This window comes from Psammomys obesus, unplaced genomic scaffold, assembly GCF_907164565.1.
Source record: "Psammomys obesus unplaced genomic scaffold, mPsaObe1.curated_primary_1811, whole genome shotgun sequence".
Classification (NCBI taxonomy): Eukaryota; Metazoa; Chordata; class Mammalia; order Rodentia; family Muridae; genus Psammomys; species Psammomys obesus.
Genome location: NW_026592890.1, coordinates 13,993,047 through 14,008,773, shown reverse-complemented (window position 1 = coordinate 14,008,773; position 15,727 = coordinate 13,993,047). Strand labels below are relative to the sequence as shown.

The window sequence follows — 15,727 nt, the reverse complement described above, 5'->3', positions numbered from 1 at the left end:
GAGCAACGACAAGGGCGGACTAGAGGAGCCCGGCGCGGGGCGAGGGGGCGGGGCGAGGGGCGGAAGTGGACCGGCCCCGGCGGCCATTTTGCCGTGAGACAGCAGGAGTTAGGCGGGATGCTCTCCACTGCCGCTTACCGGGACCCGGACCGAGAGCTGGCGATGGGCCCCCACGGCTCCGCCGGCCCCGTGCAGCTGCGGTTCTCGCCTTACGCCTTCAATGGAGGGTAAAAGCCCGGGTCTGCCGCGCTCGCCTCGGTTGAGCCTAAGGTGGCGGAGGGCGGCTGTGGGAGGGCTCGCCGCCTGTTGGGGCGCTCAGCCCGGCAGCCAGAGCTTTGAGAGAACGCCCAGGGTGCCGGTTGCTCCAGCAGGGCCGCCTCCAGTCTTTGCTTTCTGCTCTATGGGCTTTCGTGTCTTGGGTCTTGAACACGTTTCTGAAGCCAGTGGACGAGGGCCTGTGTTGTTGCTGGAACACGAAGTTAGGATTGGTTTGTCCTGGATGTAGACGCCTTGCTGTGTCTGTTGCTGAGGCGTATCATCATTTTTATTTAAAAAGGGCTTAATTTTGTAGACCACTGTGTGTGTGTGTATTCTTACTCTCATACTACTTACGCATTTTAATTATCTTTATTTGAAGGATGTTTTTCCTTCGAGTTTAGGGCTTTTGACAATACAGGGGCATTCTTAAATCTTTTATACATTGAAACGGCCAATTATCAGAAAAGCAAAAAAGGCGGTGGTGGCACACGCCTTTAATGCCAGCACTCAAGAAGCAACGGCAGGTAGATCTCTGAGTTCGAGGCCGGTCCCCTCTAGGGCCAGGGCAGCCTGGGCTATATAGAGAAACCTTGTGTGTGTGTGGGGGGGGGGGGGGGAGGCAAAAACGTTAAATATATCGTTTTGTTGTTGAACGTTGATCATGTAGCGAGCGAAAGGTTGGTTTTAGCCTTGATTGTGACATTTGAAGAGCAAATGTGAACGTGTGTGCTCTGTGGGTTCCTTTCAGTTTCCTGAGCAGTTACCTCATAGGTTCAGGGAGACTAAAGGAGGTTACATTTTTGTAAGATGCAAGCAGTTAAGTGAATATTTCATTGTCTTAGTCCTTGGCTCTTGGCTTGTGTTAATTAGAACAGGTTTTAAATTCATAGTGTTCTCAGCCTTGTCACGGTTTTGGTTTGCTTTTCCATTGTGCTTCCTAACTCCGTGTGAACACTAAGAACTTACATTACCATGTAAGGTGTGTTCATAACTTCAGGGTGTTCCAAATGCAGTGCTCATAATTCACTTTTAACCTCTTGTAGTTCCTCTTAATCCATATCTTTCTTCATGGTTTTCGTAGTTATTTACAGCTCTCTATTAAGTCATCCTTTCTCCTTTTTTGTTGCTTTTAGCATTGATTGCAACTAGTCTTTCAAGCAACCTCTGATTCTACAAAGTTATATTAATTTCTCTTTGTAGCTTCTAGGTTTTGCCACTTACTTAAGACGTTTACATGCTTCATCCCTGGAAACAATTCCAAGTCTGTTTCTGTAACTTTATCCTCAAAAGTATCCTCAATTCTGTCTTCTTTAGGAAAATGTTTCTGTTTTTCTGTTCTTAACCATAACTCATGTTAGTAAACAGAACAAGCAGGGTAAGTATTCCTTTCAGTTTCCTTTGCGCCTTAAAAATGCGTCCTGTGATTATGTCACCACTGTTTATCTCCGTTTAAAATCAGAGATGTTGTAGTTGTTTTCCTCAGTAAACACACTTAGGTAGTTATAAAAACTTGGTTGCATGCATTGGTGTTATATTTGAATTTGTCTTTCTTCCCCCTCTTCTGTCTCTTTTCTGTTATATCATTCTTATTAGAACAGTGTTTATGTCCCATCTTACAGACTGTATTACTGTGAGAATTGTCTTAAAACCTCAGTTTGCAAATGGAACTTTTCTCATTCTTGTTTGCATAACCTTCAGGGCTCCTTGTAAATTCTTCAATCTACCTTGGCACTTGGGACCCTCTATAATAGTTTGTCACACTTAAGGAGTATGAATGTCTCTAGTTACATAGTTAAAGTAAGGACCACCTTAATTAAGGTGCTTGAGTGGACTGTTGTAATTTATTTTTTCCTTCTGTTGCTGTTCATGGTATATGGAATGCTATTCTCTTCGGCTTTGGAGCTTTAGTACAAAACCTTTCTCAGTAAAAATAGTAGGTAATGTTTTCTGGATGTTTATCACCTAGAAGGAACTATGCTAGATATTTTAGGTGAATTATGTTGTTTAATTCTCATTCTCTGTAACGCAACCAGGTACTGTTATCACCATCAATGTGAACATGAATTTATCCAGAGTCACACAACTAAGTGTCATGAGTAGACCTCTTAAGTAATTCTAGTGCCTAGGTGTTCAGTCATCACATGGTACTGCCTTACTGTATACCACACTGAATATTGTTCATTCACTAGAATGAGTGGAAGAGTAGGCGGGTGTCAGGTGGACTTTATAGTTGTCCACCATTCACTTAGTTTACTCATTTAATTTAGTTACTGTTTTATAATCTCTGTTACATACTTTAAAGAAATTGAAGCCTTTGGAAGTTAAGTAACTTGCTCACTTGGGAATGTAACATTAGCATCTAGGTTCTACTTTTGTGGTTTTACTCTAGGGCTCTTATCAGAAACTGTAAACAAGTAAAAGAAAAGCTTGCTTTTGACTATGGTAAGACTACTTTTCCTGGGAAGACATTACACACACAAACCCTCTTCGTGACTGACCTAAGTTTAACTTAGAGAACCAATGAGTTTTTACTGGGGTTGCTTTAATAGGAGCATGGGTAAGGAGATAAAGAAGCAAGAATGACACAGAATCAACTGTATCCTAGAAAAGCCCACCCCAGTGCAGTTGACGACTCATAAAAGCTGTGGCTCTGGATTTCTGGGCAACTTGTAGGTAGCTCACAAGTCAGAAAAATCTCTTAACAGTTTGGCTGGTCAGGGTCTCCTCCCCCAACAGTTAAGACAGGGTCTCCCTATGTAACACTAGCTGATCTAGAAGGCGCAGAGCCTTTCCCTCTCAAATGCTGGAATTCAAGGTGTGAAGAGGTGTGTGTGTGTGGTGTCCCCAGTAATCTCACAAGTTTCCAGTAGATAGAACTTTGTTTCCCCAAGCATTTACTTTATGAATCTCATGAGCCTCCTTCCCTCATTATAGGATGTTTCAATTCGGAGGAGACTGCTCTCTAACACTGATCGTTCATTTAGACATGCTCTAGTAGCTCTCGTATAAAGAAATAGAGATAGTCCTTCTCTGAACTCAGCTTGCTTGTGGAGTACTATCTATACCTGGTCTTCAAGAGCACAAGTGTGTTGCTTTGTAAATACAGTGTTTTCTGTACGTGAATATTTTTGTTTTTTTAATGATGAAGGCATGAGTCAGTGTCTTTCCTAGTACTTCATCTCAGGGAGGTACTGGAATGGTATTTGTGTCCCATTTTACATTATTGTATGTTTGAGGAAATCGAGGCCTTCAGAAGTTAATTTGCCCATGGGCTTATAACTGCTTAATGGGGAGGGCGCCATTAGAATCTAGGTTAGGGATCTTTCAAGATGACATGTTGCCAGGAAGCCTTTTCTCCGATCTTTTGTCTTTGATTTAAATTCTGCTTTTATATCTAGTAGAGTTACCAGATAGGTTCTTGGAGCATGATCTTGTTTGAAGAGACAGAATAGCCACCCTGAAGAATTAACGTTTTTCTATGTTTTTATTCATCAGTACTGTATTGGCAATTGCTGGAGAAGATTTTTCCATTGTTGCTTCAGACACTCGGTTGAGTGAAGGATTTTCAATTCATACCCGAGATAGCCCCAAATGTTACAAGCTGTAAGTAAACCTTTCTTTCCTTTTAAAAATACGTACTTTTATGTGCATGTTTGTTTTATCTGTACATATATGTCTGTTCACCATGTGGATTCTGCAAATTGAACCCACCCAGGTCCTCTAGAAAAATAGTCAGTGCTCTTAACCATTGAGCTATCTCCAGCCCGTATGAATATATTTCTAAAGACATTTCACTTGCCTTTTTGGTGGCAGTTGGGAAGATGTATGGCTAATCACAAAATTAGAATTGAAATAGAAACCAACATGGCTTGAGTTCTTTGCATAGAGGTTTAAGGTGATGTGGAGTAGAAAAAAGGCAACTTTGCCATGTTTAGGTGCTATGCATGGCCCACATCTGCCATAAGAAGCAATGGAGTTTGTCTTGTTTTCCTAATTCCTGGCTATCCAACTTTTCTATCTCATTAACTGTTCTTTCATAAGGAAATTAGAATTAGACTTTATTAGTCATATGTTCATATGTTTCTAACTTCAGTCAGATTTATGAAACTTCTATATGACCCTTGGGTTACATTATACTTACCTTCCCCAGCCCTAGACTGTAAAATAGTCATCCTAATTTTCTTGAGCCTAGTCATATCTTTGGCCCACCTAAAATTAGTGTGCTATAAGGAGATGTTGGCATGTAGACTTCCATGCCTCAAAAACACTGGCTAGTTGTCAGTTTGTGAGCCTTGCTTTATTAACTCATTTTCCTGAAATTGGCTTTTCACAGGACAGACAAAACAGTAATTGGCTGCAGTGGTTTTCATGGAGATTGTCTCACTCTGACAAAGATTATTGAAGCAAGATTAAAGGTAGGTGTATTTGAACATGTCTACCCCGCTTCAACAGTTCCAAGACAGCTGCATTTAGAGAGAGCGCGCAAGTTAGCAGGTGGGTTAGCGTATCTTGTCACACAAGTACTAGGAAACTGCAGCGCATTCAGTTTGCTTAAACCTCTGTGCCTTGTCAAGTTGTCTACCTTCCGTGGGTAGCTTGAGGTCTTTTCTGAAGCCTCTCCTGAAGTGTATCAAGCTGGCTGTGGCAGAAGATCACCCAGGCAGCCTATAGACTGGAGCATGCTTGGAGCGGTTTGCTGACCTTTTCCTTCTTCACACCCTTCCGCTCTAGATGGCACAGGAAGAGGCAGTTAAGCCCTGAGCACTAACAAAAGGTGGCAGCCCATCACCTGGCAGGCCTTATGCGATAGGGATATGTTAGCGGGTCGACTGCGTTCTCTGTTGCCTACTTAGGTCGCGAAACAGTGACTTAACTTCTACTTGCTGTGGGGCTGTGTAGAATTTCACTCTGTATTTTAGAACATCTAGTATTGAAAGCTTCAGAAATTTATATTTATTAGCAGATACATCATGCCTTCTAATTCATATTTTAGTGTAACTTAGAAATTCTTCTGTGTTTGTCTGCTCTTGTCATGTAGATCAGTGTGTTGATCTTGTCTTATAGAACATAGGCTTTGCTTTGGAAAAGCTTGCTATGGGACTAACAAAAAAAGGGTGAACTCTGCTGGGTTTGGTGGTGCACACCTTTAATCCCAGCTGAGAGACAGGCAGGAGGATCTCCGTGCTTGAGGCCAGCCTGGTCTACAAACCGAGTTCTAGGACACCCAGGAGAGCTGTTACCAGAGACACCCTGCCTCGAAAAGCAAACGACGACACAGAAGTGGTGAACTTAAATCCATTTTATGTTTATGATTTTTGCGGAAATTTTAAGATTCATAAGGCTTTAATGAAATTCCTTCATTGGCATCGGAAGATTTTTTTTTTAAACCTAATTATTTACTTTCATATATTTATTTTATGAGTATGGGGTCTACACATGTTTGTACACCATGGGCATGCCTGATACTCGGGGAAGTTAGAAAATGGTGCCAGATCCCTTGAAACGGTAACCGCTTGTAAGCTGCCATGTAGGTGCTGGGAATCCAACCTAGGTTTGCAGAAGTAGTGAGGGCTCTTAATTCCATTGAGCCATCTCTCCCTGTTTCTTATACTGTCGTACTTGGCAGACACTTTGAGAAGCAAGACTGCTGCCCTGTGATGATGCCTTTGTCCGGAGTTGATGTGTAGACCAGGCTGGCCTCAAACTCTGCCTCCTCCTCCACAAATGCCAGGACAACCATTTACTTAAAATATGGAATCAACTATAGACCAGAATAACAGTTCTACCAAAGTCTTACTTTCCTAACCAGTGAGTTCATTGGGTTATGTAGAAGAGTGGCTGCGGGGTTACTTAGGGGAGTATGAGAACTGAAAGGTAGCTGCATCACCAAAAGCCACCACAGCACAGATGACAGTCAAAGAATGCTGCTTCCATTGAAGCCCTGCCATCCACATACAGGCAGCTGAGTGATGGGACATTTCTCAGTGATTGTTTACTATTTGTAGAACCTTGAAGAATGCCCTCTTGATTCTTCCTTGTTAGATTTATTCATATCCCGAGTCTTGCTCTTTTTTTTCAGGAAATGTTTCTAATCTGAAAATTTTGCTACCACTACCTCAATTATATGTAATAAACTGTCATTTTATGTTAGCAATGTTGTGTTATTTGGTCGTGAAAGAAGTAAGCTTTTGTGCCTCACTGAGGAGTACCTGTAGTGTGTACCGTGTCACTGAAGTTTGATGAGTTCTGACTCCACTTTCCTGTTGTCTTCCCCGACCCGCCACCCTGAAGATGTACAAGCATTCCAATAACAAGGCCATGACAACGGGGGCAATTGCCGCAATGCTGTCCACCATCCTGTACTCCAGGCGCTTCTTCCCTTACTATGTGTACAACATCATCGGTGGACTTGATGAAGAAGGTAGCATCTTGCCTTCTAGCAACTGCAAAAATGTTATTTCATAAATGTGTATGCCTTTGCCTGGAGTTGAGCCACCTAGCCTGGCAGCTTTCCTCTATGATCATAAAAGTAGAAGAAACTGAAACTGAAAGGGATAAATGTTTTTAGGCACACAAGTGCTGGATATGGTACCTAGTGACCTGTCAGTTACTTCTATTTTGTAAGGATCTGGTATGTGTTGATGGTTATTATCTTTTATCTTACAGACCTGACCTACAGAAGTTACATGGTTGCGTAATGTAGTTAATTCAAATAGTTTAGTTTATTTTTTTATTTTATGGGCATTGGTGTTTTGCCTGCATGTATGTCTGTGAAGGTGGAGTTATAGGCAGTGAGTTGCCACATGGGTGCTGGGAATTAAACCCAGGTCCACTTGAAGATTAGCCAATACTTTTAACCGTCAAGCTATCACTCCAGCCTCCTCAAACAGTTCTTGAAAAGGAATTTCTGTGGCTAAAAGAATTCATGGTTAAGAGCAGTTACTGCCCTTGCACAGGATATACATTGGGTTTCCAGTACCACCATGGTGCCTCACAACAATTTGTAACTCTAGTTCCAGAGGATCTGATGCCTTCATCTGACCTCTGGATATCAGTTACATACTGTGTATAACAGACTTTTCCTGGGGAGATAAACACACATACACATCTACTCCCTCGTAGGTAGCCCCCAACAGACCAAATACAGATACCCCCATAGTCCACCTTGGGGAACCAGTGGATTTTATTGGGGTTATGTACAAGACTATGGGTAAGAGGTTACTTACAGGAGCAGAAATGACTCAAAGGCAGCTGCAGCACAAAAGCTGGAAACCTCAAGTCTGTGTACTTCAGATTCGAGAGTGTCCCTTCTAGCTATGTGGTTTAGTTGAGCAACACATTTCCCAGGCAGCTCAGTTAATCTCTGCTTTTTGTGGCTTGGCTTTCGTGAAAGTGACTCTTAGTAATATATATTGTTTACTTTTGGGAGAGAAGGGTCTTGTAAATCTGATGAATTTCAGGGACTTCCTGAACTATTTTGAGTCGTTTAACTTCTGTCTTAGCTTCCCTACAGGATGAAGTGTTTTAATCGGGGAGGAAAATGCTATATAACATACTCATACATGCAGGCAAAAGACTTGGGTAAAATAAAAATAAATCTGTTTTTTGTTTGTTTTTTAAAAAGTAGTCTTTGGAGTTAGACGTGGTAATACATGTCTGTAACCCCTGTACGTGGCGATTAAAGCAGAATTATAACCTTCATGGCCTATTGAAGACCTTGTCTCCGAAACAAGGGTGACTTGGGTTGGTTAGTACCTATACTTCCCACAGTGTTCTCAAAGATAGGATATATTTTAAAGATTTAGGCTGGGTCTAGTGGCACATGGAATCCTAGCACTCAGAGGCAGATGGTCTCTTGAGTTTGAGGTTGTCCTGGTCTACATACCAAGTTCCAGAACAGCGAGGACTATGTAGAGACCTCCTGTCTCTAAAACAAAAAAACAAAGATTTTTGTGTGTCTGTGTGTATTTGCTCCCACACCTCTTGTTTTTGATTAGTTCTTGAAGAATTTTGTACAATGTATTTAGATCATAGTCACCCATCTCCTCAATTCCTCCCAGTTATACCACTCCCTAATTTTCTTAACACCCAACTTTGTGTCCTCTTTGTTTCTATTTAAAAGAAAAAGAAACAAAAAACCCATCAAGTACAGTGTTTGTGACTTAAACTCTTACATGTGTGACCTTTTTTATTTTATTTTATTTTATATTTTTGAGACAGGATTTCTCTGTAATCTTATCTATCCTGGACTTGATGTATAGACCAGGCTTGCTGAACTTACAGAGAACCTCCTGCCTCTGCCTCTCTGAGTACTGGGATTACAGGCATACGCCACTGCGCCCAGCTACTCGTCTATGCTGGGAGTTTTGTCTTTCTTGAGCTTGCTCAGGTCTTGTACATAAATCACAACTGCTGTGAGTTCCTATGTGCAAGTGCTTTCAGTGTCCAGAAAACAGTTTCATTGAAGTCATCTTCACCTCTGGCAATCTTTTCACCCACGCAAATTCACATAATGAGAAGTAAATCTTAAGGAATCATTATAGATTTTTGTTTTGTTTTGTTTTCCATTGTGTGGGGGCTTGCGATATACATGTAAGTACAGGTGCCTTCAGCACCTGAACTGTTTAACTTGGGTCCTCTGAACAGCAGTAAGTACACAGTCCCAACTACTGAGCCATATCTCTGGCCAGATTTTTGTTGTTTTAAGATTGGAATTAAGACTTAAGAGCAATCAGTCTTTGGAGTGGGGGGGGGGGGGTTGTAAAAACAATGCATTATATGTATATATAAAATTGTCAAGGAACTGGTTAGAATTTTTTAAAATTATATAACCAGTAACTACAATTTTTAAAAATGGCAACTTTAAAAGAAATCAGTCTGTGTGACTGACTTGTCTTTTCCTGCCTGGATCACAGCAAGGGGCTCTGGAGATAGAATGTAGGTGAGACGAACTAGTTTGGCCCAGGGTGAATGCATTTCACCCCCAGCCTTCCCCTCTCTTCCCCTCTCTCCACATGGACCAGCTCCTGGTGCCTCCCAGGAATTTTTTTTTTTTTTTTTTATCATCACAAAGAAGTCCTTTGCCTTGTCCCTTGCATTGAGTCTGTTTTTCATGCTTTTTTTTTTTTTTAATATCTGTTTTGGTGGTATTTGTCTTTCTCCTGGTTTTAGGGGAGGGATTGAGAATACCATTTTGGATCTTTGCTAGATCCTTAGCTTGGTTTTGACATTTTACAGTGATCATCCTGGTTGATTTTCCTCACTTATTCCTCTTCCTCATTCTCCTCTTCTGTCTCTCCCTGTCTTCTCCACAGCTGCATTTTACTTACTACCTGTTCTTACTTTTTTGTCTTGTCCTGCTTTTTGAAAGTTTCCTCAAGTTTCTAAAGTTTCTAAATTCTATTGTTGTTTTTATTTCTGGTGTCTTTAAGTTTTAAGGGCTAGATTTCTTTTAAATTATACTAGTTTTGGTACCTTATGAGAAGTTTTATGCTCACTTTTATTCCTGCCTGTATTTAATACTGGCTGTCTTGATTATAATGGAGTGTTAATTTAGGGCTGTTCCTTTTTCGTGAAGAGTGGTGCACCAGTCCGATTCCTAGTCCTTAGCAGTATCTTGTGCTATTATTACTACTATAACTTTTTAACATTTAGTTCTTTGATAATTTTATACATGCATATAAAAATTACAGGTTCCGTATACCTCAGGATACATGATATCCAGCCTTCTAGGCTTACAGTTGGAGCTTTTTGTTGCTGGTTAGTTCTGTTTCTGTTTTATGCTTCTGTTCTTTCCTATCCACTCAGCCTAGAACCCTAAGTCTGCTAAAATCTCCAAAAACTTGCTGGCTTTTATGTAGTAGGACGGGAACTGAGAGGACAGCGTTTCCTGTCAAGACATTTAAGATGCTAGATGTAGTATTCTAGGCAATTCTTACCTTTTAGGACTTGAAATAAGCCTTCCTGGCTTTCCAACTTTCAGTTGAACAATCTGGTGTTTATCTGATGGGTTTTCCTTCATCTGTGGCTTACTGTTTGTCTTTTACCACTTTCAATATAATCTCTTTGTTCTGTATACTAGGTAGTTTTTGCTTTGTTTGTTTGCTGGGTTTTGTTTGTTTGTTTTCCAGACAGAGTTTCTCTGTGTGGCTCTTCACTGTCCTGAAATTTGCTCTGTAGACCAGGCTGGCCTCGAACTCAGATCTCTGCCTGCCTCTGTCTCCTGAGCACTCGGATTAATTTGTGTTATCACCACCAGCTCGCTAAGTGTTTTAATTATAATACAAGCAATGGAACCAAGGATGACTTGGGAATGTCAGGTTAGAACAGACATCAGAAATGCAGGTGAAGCATCCTGGGGTTGTGACAACTAAAGTGAGCAGCAGCTTGGAGGACTGAATGCAAAGAAAAGTTTCTTTTTGTCTGTTGGGTGTCTTAAATGCTTCCTGTGTCTGAAATGGCTTCTCTCGCCTCACTTTTTTTTTTTTTTTTTTTTTTTTAAGGTGGCATTGGGCTTTGAGACAGGGTTTTTCTGTGTAGCCCTGGCTGTCCTGAACTCCCTCTATAGACTAGGCTGGCCTTAAACTCAGAGATCAGCCTGCTTCTGCCTTCCAAGTGCCAGGATTAAAGGTGTGCAGCAGCTGGTGTCTTTTCTTAACTTTGGGAATTTTCTGTTATGATTCTTTTAAAAATGTTTTCTTTGCTACTAGAACAAGTTCTTCTGTGCCTCTAACCAGTTGACTTGGTCTTTTCAGAGTGTCTGGGATATCCTGTCCCCCTGGTACCCTCTTCCTATTTTATCTTTGCCTTTGATAGATTGTGGGCGGGAAACGTTAGCCATGGTGCAAATGTGAAAGTCAGAGGGCTGCTTTACAGAGTTGGTTCTTGCCTGCCACCAAGTAGGTTCTAGGGGTCAAGTTCAAGTCAGTGAACTTTGCAGCAAGTGCTATGACCATCTCTCTGGCGCTGACTCCAGTCTTACCAACAGGTCAACTTACTCTGAGCACTCTGAGGAGGTTGAGTGTGTTAACCTGTTAATAACTGAAACAAACACCCTGACCACACAAGGGTAGAGTAGTCTGTCTCCAAGATTGGCTTTCTTTTGTTTTTAGACAGTGCTGTATTTTTGTGATGAGTGTCACCTTTCTAATAACTTAAGAGCCCTGTAATGTTTTGCTATTTTTAATATTGTAGAAATATCTACCTTACTTACGTTACAAATAAACAATAATATCAAGATTCCACAAAGAATCACACAAAGGCAATTGTTTATGAGAGATGCACCAGAACCCAAACCAGGCTAGTAATACTCCAGCCTTATTTTTCATCCTGTTTTTTGTCCATGGTGACTTTCCCTCATCTCATTGGTGGGAACTCAGTTTCACTCTCTCACAGTTGGCTACTGGGTGTTAAGGTAAAGATTTGGGGAAAAAAGATTCCTTATCAGGCTACCTTTGATTTAATTTTTTTTTCTTACACGTATATAGGAAATATATATATTTACAATTATGTTTTAGGATAAATCCTGCTCTGCACATGAAATTATTGTTGTGTCATGGGCATGGGCCTCTTTGCATTAGACAGATATGGATGCCAAATTGCTTTTCCAAAAGACATAATTTGATTTCAGTGAAGTCTGCATAAACCAATGGCTTCTTGTGTTGAGATGCCAAATTGCTTTTCCAAAAGACATAATTTGATTTCAGTGAAGTCTGCATAAACCAATGGCTTCTTGTGTTGAGTTGTGTTTCTGTTACAGAAGAAAAATTACTCTTGGGCTAGAGAGATAGTTGAGCATTTAGAGTACTTTCTTTTCTTCCAGAGGACTTGAGTTTGGATCCCAGCACACGCATCGGCCAGTGACTCCAGCCCCAAGGAATCTCTTGGCCTCCATAGACACCTGTACATATGATGTAGACATTCACATAGCTACACACATAAATAAGATTATTATTCCAGTAATTCAAAGCAAGCTGTAACATTTTGGGCAAAACAAAGCTCTTACCGGTAACATTTGTGTTTTGCGGAAACAATTCCTTTATTAAATAAATAATTAAAAATTTCCATTAAGTTGGGTGTTTGGCAGAAGTGGTTCTCACCCTGTACCTGAGTCTGGCCATGAAGTCATTATCTTCCTGCCTTAGCCTAAAATATGGTGTCCTTTTTTGTTTTGCTTTGTTTTGTTTGTTTTTCTAGACATGGTTTCTCTGTGTAGCCCTGGCTATCCTGGACTCGCTTTGTAGACCAGGCTGGCCTCAAACTCACAGAGATCTGCCTTCTTCTGCCTCTTGGAGTGCTGGAATTGTAGGCGTGCCCCATCACACCTAGCTTAAAGCATGGAGTCTTAGTTAGGGTTTCTATTGCTGTAGTGAAATACCATGACCAAAAAGCAACTCAAACAAGGCAGGAACCTGGAAGCTGATGCAGAGGCCATGGAGGGGTGCTGCTTACTGGCTTGCTCTTCATGGCTTGCTCAGCCTGCTTTCTGATAGAACCCAGGACCACCAGCCCAGAGAGGGCACCACCCACAATAGGCTGTGCCCTCCTGCATCTATCACTAAGAAAATGCTTTGCAGGCTCGCCTACAGCCCAGTTGTTTGTTTGTTTGTTTAGTGTTTTTGAGATGGTTTCTCTGTCACGTAGGTTGTTCTGGACTCGTTTTATAGACCAGGCTGGCCTCCAACTCACAGATCCACCTGCCTCTGCCTCCCCGAGTGCTGGGATATGCCACCATGCCTATATTACAGTACAGTCTTAAGGAGACATTTTTCAATTGAGGTTCCTTCTTTTCTGATGACTCTAGCTTTTCTGTCAAGTTGACACAAAACTATCCAATAATGTTGTTTTTACTGTGTATTGCTAAAGACTATATTTACTTAATAGTCAAAAGATATACACAATAAGTTTTTGTTTTGGTATTATTACTTACATTAAGCTCTAAAAAATTTTAAACTATGTAGTCTATGTGAAACTGCACAAGCTTATTCGTTAGGAATAGCATGAAGATTTTGGTTAGAAGTTCCAAGTAAGGTCTATGATCATTACCCAATGTGTCTGAACGGTGACATTAGTTCTAGGCAAGTTGACCACAGTTTTGGACGTCAAGATGTGAACCTCTTGTCTCTGACCTCATTCTATAAAGTATAGTCTGCTGAGGTCTACTGCACAACAGTGTATGTATTCTGACCTTTGCCAAAAGTTCAACGAAGTTGATAGCACTCTGCATCATGTTTTGACTATTTCTTTTTACAGTTGTGTGTACTCTTTCTTCTTTAAGGAAAGGGAGCTGTGTATAGCTTTGACCCAGTGGGCTCCTACCAGAGAGACTCCTTCAAGGCTGGAGGCTCAGCAAGTGCCATGCTCCAGCCTCTGCTAGACAACCAGGTAATGAGCCTCTGCTTGTGACAACGTGTGCAGCTATGGTAATCTCTAGTCTTTTCATTCTGCTGAGATGCTGCTAAGGTCTTCTGAAACCACTTTCTTTGTTCTTCCAGTGTCCCTTTAGTCTTCCCCTGCCCTGAGGCTTTATGGACTCTTGCTCTATGGTCATTAGTCCTGTCTTTAGTCTTGTACCTGCCATCTTTACTTTACATCACATAAATGCCTCCTTTATCACCCTTACTGTCTTTGCCTCCCAACTGTGCTTTTTTTTTTATTTTATTTTATGTGCATTGGTGTTTTGCTTGCATGCATGTCTGTGTCAGGGTGTCTTGGAGTTGCAAACAGTTGTGAGTTGTCATGTATGTGCTGGGATTTGGACCTGGGTCTTGTGGAAGAGGAGTCAGTGCTCTTAACAACTGATGCATCTCTCTGTCTTTATACTGCCTTGAATTAGACCTACATTTATTGGGTATTCTCAGAATTCTTTCAGACTCCAAGCTCAGTTGCTTGCTCATGTTGCTCTTGGTTCCTGTGCCTTGCCCTTTGCTCCTTTTTCCTGAAATGATATCTCCTGTCTGATCCCATATTTCAGTTAGGAATGTTTGATGCTCTTCAATTTCAGTGCCTGCTAGTTTTGATTCTATTGCCATTATAGGAGTACCAAAAAAAAGTACCAAAAGCAACTTGGTGAGGAAAGGGTTTATTTCAGTTTAACATCTTGTACTCTATAATAGAGGAAATTGGGTCAAGAACCTGGAGACAAGAACTGAAGCAGAGACCATGGAGGAATGCTGCTCACTAGCTTGTTCCCTATGACTGCTTCAACCTGCCTCCTTATACAGCTTAGGACAACTGCTCACAATGGTCTGGGTCCTTCCACATCAAGCATTACTCTGGAAAATGTCCCACAGATTTGCCTACAGGCCATTGTGATGGAAACATTTTCTCAGCTGATGCCCCCCTCTTCCTGTCCAGGTTCCTCTGATGGAGTTGCCTGCTACAGACTTACTTAAAGGCCATTTGGGGCTGTCTTGGTTATGTCTTCCTTCCTTGTCTTTTTTTTTTACAGTATCTATATCTGCCTCGGTGTGTTTGTACTTTTGAGAAGTTGGGAGCTTTGCCAGATTTCTGTTTTGTTTAAGCTGGAACTAAGATATCTTTAATGTGAAAGACAGCCTAATGTGACCTGCTACATCCAGTACAAATCCTGGGACATGGAGGGTGTGTTGTGAGAGGGTGGGACCTTCCTCAGGTCTTGAGGTCACGTGATGCTCCATATGCTTTTCTGTCTCTCCAGGTTGGTTTCAAAAATATGCAGAATGTGGAACATGTCCCCCTGTCTTTGGACAGAGCCATGAGGCTGGTGAAAGATGTCTTCATCTCTGCAGCCGAGAGGGACGTGTATACTGGAGATGCCCTCAGGATCTGCATCGTGACCAAAGAGGGCATCAGGGAGGAAACTGTTCCCCTGCGGAAAGACTGATGTGTGAGCCATCTGTTAGAGCTGTGGCACAAGTTTGTTTTGTTAAGAAGAAATGTAAAGTAGTAATTTTCTTAGAGTTTGTCTTCTCTAAGCATGACAAATTAGGAAGAATGTCTTCCTTTGGTGCTGGAGAGATGACTCATCAGTTAAGGTATGGCTCTTGCAGAAGACCTAAGTTTGATTCCCAGCATCCACTTGTAACTCCAATTCCAGGGGATACAGAGCCCTCTTCTGGCCTCAACCAGCACATGCTCACGCCCATAAACAAATATCCATAAATAAAGCCATTAATAAAAGAATTTCTTTTTCTTTATCTGGGTATATTTATTTTGAGATTTACTTTTCTTTATATGTGTGTACTTATGTGAACGTATGCCGTATACATTCCTGGTGCCTGGGGAAGCCAGAAGAGGGTGTCAGTTCTACTGGAGTGACAGGTGGTTTTGAACTGTCAGATGGGGGCTGGCACCCAAACTTGGATCGTCTAGAGGAGCCATGCACTCAACTGTTGGGCCATCTCTCCAGCTCTATATGTTTTTATATTTTTAGAATGAAGAAAACGGGACTGAGGAGATGGTTCTGTGGGAAAAGGTTCTTGCCACTAAG

The 15,727-nt window shown here is 41.5% G+C and overlaps 1 protein-coding gene across 1 annotated transcript; it reads left to right on the top strand.

The window, feature by feature from the left end:
- The first annotated feature begins 66 nt into the window (after positions 1 to 66).
- Psmb1 (proteasome 20S subunit beta 1) lies at positions 67 to 15,434 on the top strand. Its single transcript, XM_055616014.1, has 6 exons — positions 67 to 227; positions 3,754 to 3,861; positions 4,592 to 4,673; positions 6,550 to 6,679; positions 13,535 to 13,641; positions 14,936 to 15,434. Exons 1-6 carry the CDS (start codon positions 118 to 120, stop codon positions 15,119 to 15,121), a joined length of 723 nt encoding a protein of 240 aa, XP_055471989.1. The 5' UTR covers positions 67 to 117; the 3' UTR covers positions 15,122 to 15,434.
- Positions 15,435 to 15,727: the final 293 nt, after the last annotated feature.

Coding starts and splice junctions, on each gene's coding strand:
- Psmb1 (XM_055616014.1), top strand. CDS start 118: ATGCTCTCCACTGCCGCTTACCGGGACCCGGACCGAGAGCTGGCGATG. Junction 3,862..4,591: donor AGCCCCAAATGTTACAAGCT/GTAAGTAAACCT, acceptor GGCTTTTCACAG/GACAGACAAAACAGTAATTG. Junction 13,642..14,935: donor AGCCTCTGCTAGACAACCAG/GTAATGAGCCTC, acceptor CTGTCTCTCCAG/GTTGGTTTCAAAAATATGCA.